Here is a 2,835-nt window from a genome sequence, read left to right as displayed (position 1 = left end):
ATATTTACAATAAAAAATAATAATTTTATCATAAAAAATAATAATTTTTTGTAATTGATCTAAATAAAATATATGTCTAATAAAATTAACATATATGATCATCTTCCATGAGTTTTTGTGTTATTTTAATTAGAATAGAGATTTGCAATATTTTNTTGCCTCCATAATGAGATTGTCCAGTCTTGAATAAAGTAAATGCAACCATTCTATGTTAGTGAACACCAGCAGTCCAAACAAAACAAGCATAGCAACCATTGAACAACCACTCAGTATCTTTTTGTGGATATTAAAATTATATAACTAAATTATCAAAATGTTATTATGCTCTTCGAGAAAATTTAAAAGCCATGCACATCAAAATTAACTCAACCATTTATGGTTGTGAGGATCTTGTGCTACGCTCTCGCAGTAAGGGGTAAGTCACGCCTCACGACTTCTAAGGGGTAAGTCACGTCTCACAATTTCAACTTGAAGAGGTAAATATTCCCACTCCTGATGACTTCAATCCCTAAAATGTTGGGCGGGCATTCAACAGGAAACAAAATTAATTTTGTGTGTGTTTGTGTGTTGGAGGGGTCAATGAGGCAGTACAAAGCACCACGAAAAATTGAATTTAGGAAACCTGAAAATATAGACCCTCTACTAAATGTTTATATGAAAGTGAATGATGTCTTTTAGCTTTCAGTTTGAATGAATTACAAATTTTCACAACTATATCTGACCTCATGACACATCTCTTTGGACCATCATTTGGTGAAGAACCACCTGAAGTAGCAAGAGGCCGCACACTGGGTAATTCGTCATCGCTCTGACTTAAGCTTGAAAGAACCGCAGAGCTGTCTCCATGCTTAGTGGAAGGATGCATCCTTTTCAATGTTAGCCTGGTCCTTTCCCAAGATCCCCATCCATTCGTCATAACACTCAGGTTCCGCCACTTGTCCTGATCAAATCAGACAAACAAAGTTGTAAAAATACAAGCAATTGCATTACAAGAACTCACGACCCAGTGATGATAAGCAATTGCATTATTAGAGCTCACAACCCAATGGACATGATTGATGATTCTGATAACAATGGTACTAGAATACAAATTATACCTTGAGATCAACATTAGATCGGAGATACAAAACTCCACTAAATTGCGGGTCTTTCAGAATCGTACGCCATTTTCCAGAACCATGCTTAAGGACTCCAGCTTTAAGAGCAGCTTCTTCTTCAGGAGTCCACTTCTGTTTAGGTGCTCCCATTGACAATCAAGAATAAACAAAATCAACTGCGTAAAAAAGTAAACATCAGCTAAGAAAACATAGTTTACAACATTACAATCAATTCATTAAAATTCAAACAGCATAACATTGATACAGTATCCTCGAATGACAATGCTGGAAGTGAAAAACCAAAAGATCATTGGAGCCGCTCCATCTTACCTTTTGAAAAATAAAATTAGAAACCGGCAAAATATTGAAAATAAGAGAACAGTATATCCACTTAAAATTCTATATATAAAAAAAAGAGCTTCAAAATGAAACAAGTTTACAGTTCTCCGAGCTGAAATGCCGATTAAATTAGCAATCTTGGAGTAAATTAAAGTATATGAATCAAAACCCAGTTCATGCAAGATGGAAAAATGAAAATTAGGATTGATTAAAAGCAAATACTGAACCCTAACCCTAATTTGAGGAACCCAATTCAAATCATAAAATTGAGATTAAGTCGCCACAGAAAACGGGACATGAATCGCAGAGGGAGAATTGCCTGTCAAGTAGAAATTGGAGTTTTAGTTTGACTATCCAATTACTCATCAGAATTCGCAAACGGCTCTTCGGTTTATCTTATTTGACCGTACGCTTCGTTGTATTTGTTCGGAATCTTCTGACGTTCTTCCGTTTATCTTCCACGTGGAGTGTGTGGATGTGCCGATGTGGATCCAACGTATGGCATGCACCAATACAACTCATACGTATATTTTATCAATTATTATTATTATNTAAAAATATTTATATCTTCGAGAGATCAAACTTATATTTACACAAGTTAGTTTTAAATAGAGTACGCTTCATGTGAGATGGTTTCATGTGACGTGTTGACTTATTGTGCAGTGAAAAATAATATTTTTGACATAATAATAATAATTTTTTTTATGAATCGAGTTGAATTTAATATTCATCTTACAAAATTGTTTTTGTAAAACGTCTTATAAAAATTTTGTGTTTTAAAAATTACATACACCTTCATTTTACGGTTATCTAATTATGTGAGGAGAAGATTATAAAGAAGATAAAAAGCTCAAACAATTACATGTAATTTTTAAACTCGACTGAAATAAATATAAGATTACATATACCTCAATCTTTATGGTTACTCACTTTTGTTAAATCTCAAATACTAACCAACTTTTGATATGTTGGTGAAACATTTTTATAATTCCAAAAATATTAATTACATATTTCACAAATCTTATTTTATCTAATCTGTTATCTATCATTTAATTTCAAAATTCGATAATTTTAATTTTTTTTTAAAAAGCATTTCCTTTTTTTTTTTTATGAATCACACGTGTTCCATGTGTCACGACCCGCTAGTATTAAATTAAATCAAGTGTCATACACAAAGTGTCTAACGTGATATAATTTTAAACAACGCAATTTTTTATAAAACTTTTTTTTGACAAAACATGGAATGAGACAAATATTTTACAAAATAAATTGATTACTTTTGAAATCTCTTGTTTTATCACATTTAAATTTTATAACCTACTTTTATAAAATGTCTTTTCACAAGTGTTGATCTACATTTCATATGAAGTTTTGAATAGACCACTGCAACAACAAACCA

The 2,835-nt window shown here is 31.8% G+C and overlaps 1 protein-coding gene across 1 annotated transcript in view; it reads right to left on the bottom strand.

The window, feature by feature from the left end:
• LOC140984955 (telomere repeat-binding factor 1-like) overlaps positions 1 to 1,268 on the bottom strand; it is an 8,013-nt gene extending 6,745 nt beyond the window's left edge. Inside the window, exons 1-2 of the mRNA XM_073452664.1 lie at positions 1,098 to 1,268; positions 723 to 940 (exon numbers count right to left, since the gene is read on the bottom strand). Coding sequence (XP_073308765.1) covers positions 723 to 940; positions 1,098 to 1,247 — 368 coding nt within the window. The 5' untranslated portion in view covers positions 1,248 to 1,268. The remainder of the gene's footprint in view (positions 1 to 722; positions 941 to 1,097) is intronic.
• Between the last annotated feature and the right edge of the window lie 1,567 nt (positions 1,269 to 2,835).

This window comes from Primulina huaijiensis, chromosome 9, assembly GCF_012295235.1.
Source record: "Primulina huaijiensis isolate GDHJ02 chromosome 9, ASM1229523v2, whole genome shotgun sequence".
In the NCBI taxonomy this organism is placed as follows: Eukaryota; Viridiplantae; Streptophyta; class Magnoliopsida; order Lamiales; family Gesneriaceae; genus Primulina; species Primulina huaijiensis.
Note: the sequence above shows the minus strand (reverse complement) of the source record. Positions and strands in the feature narration are given on the sequence as shown.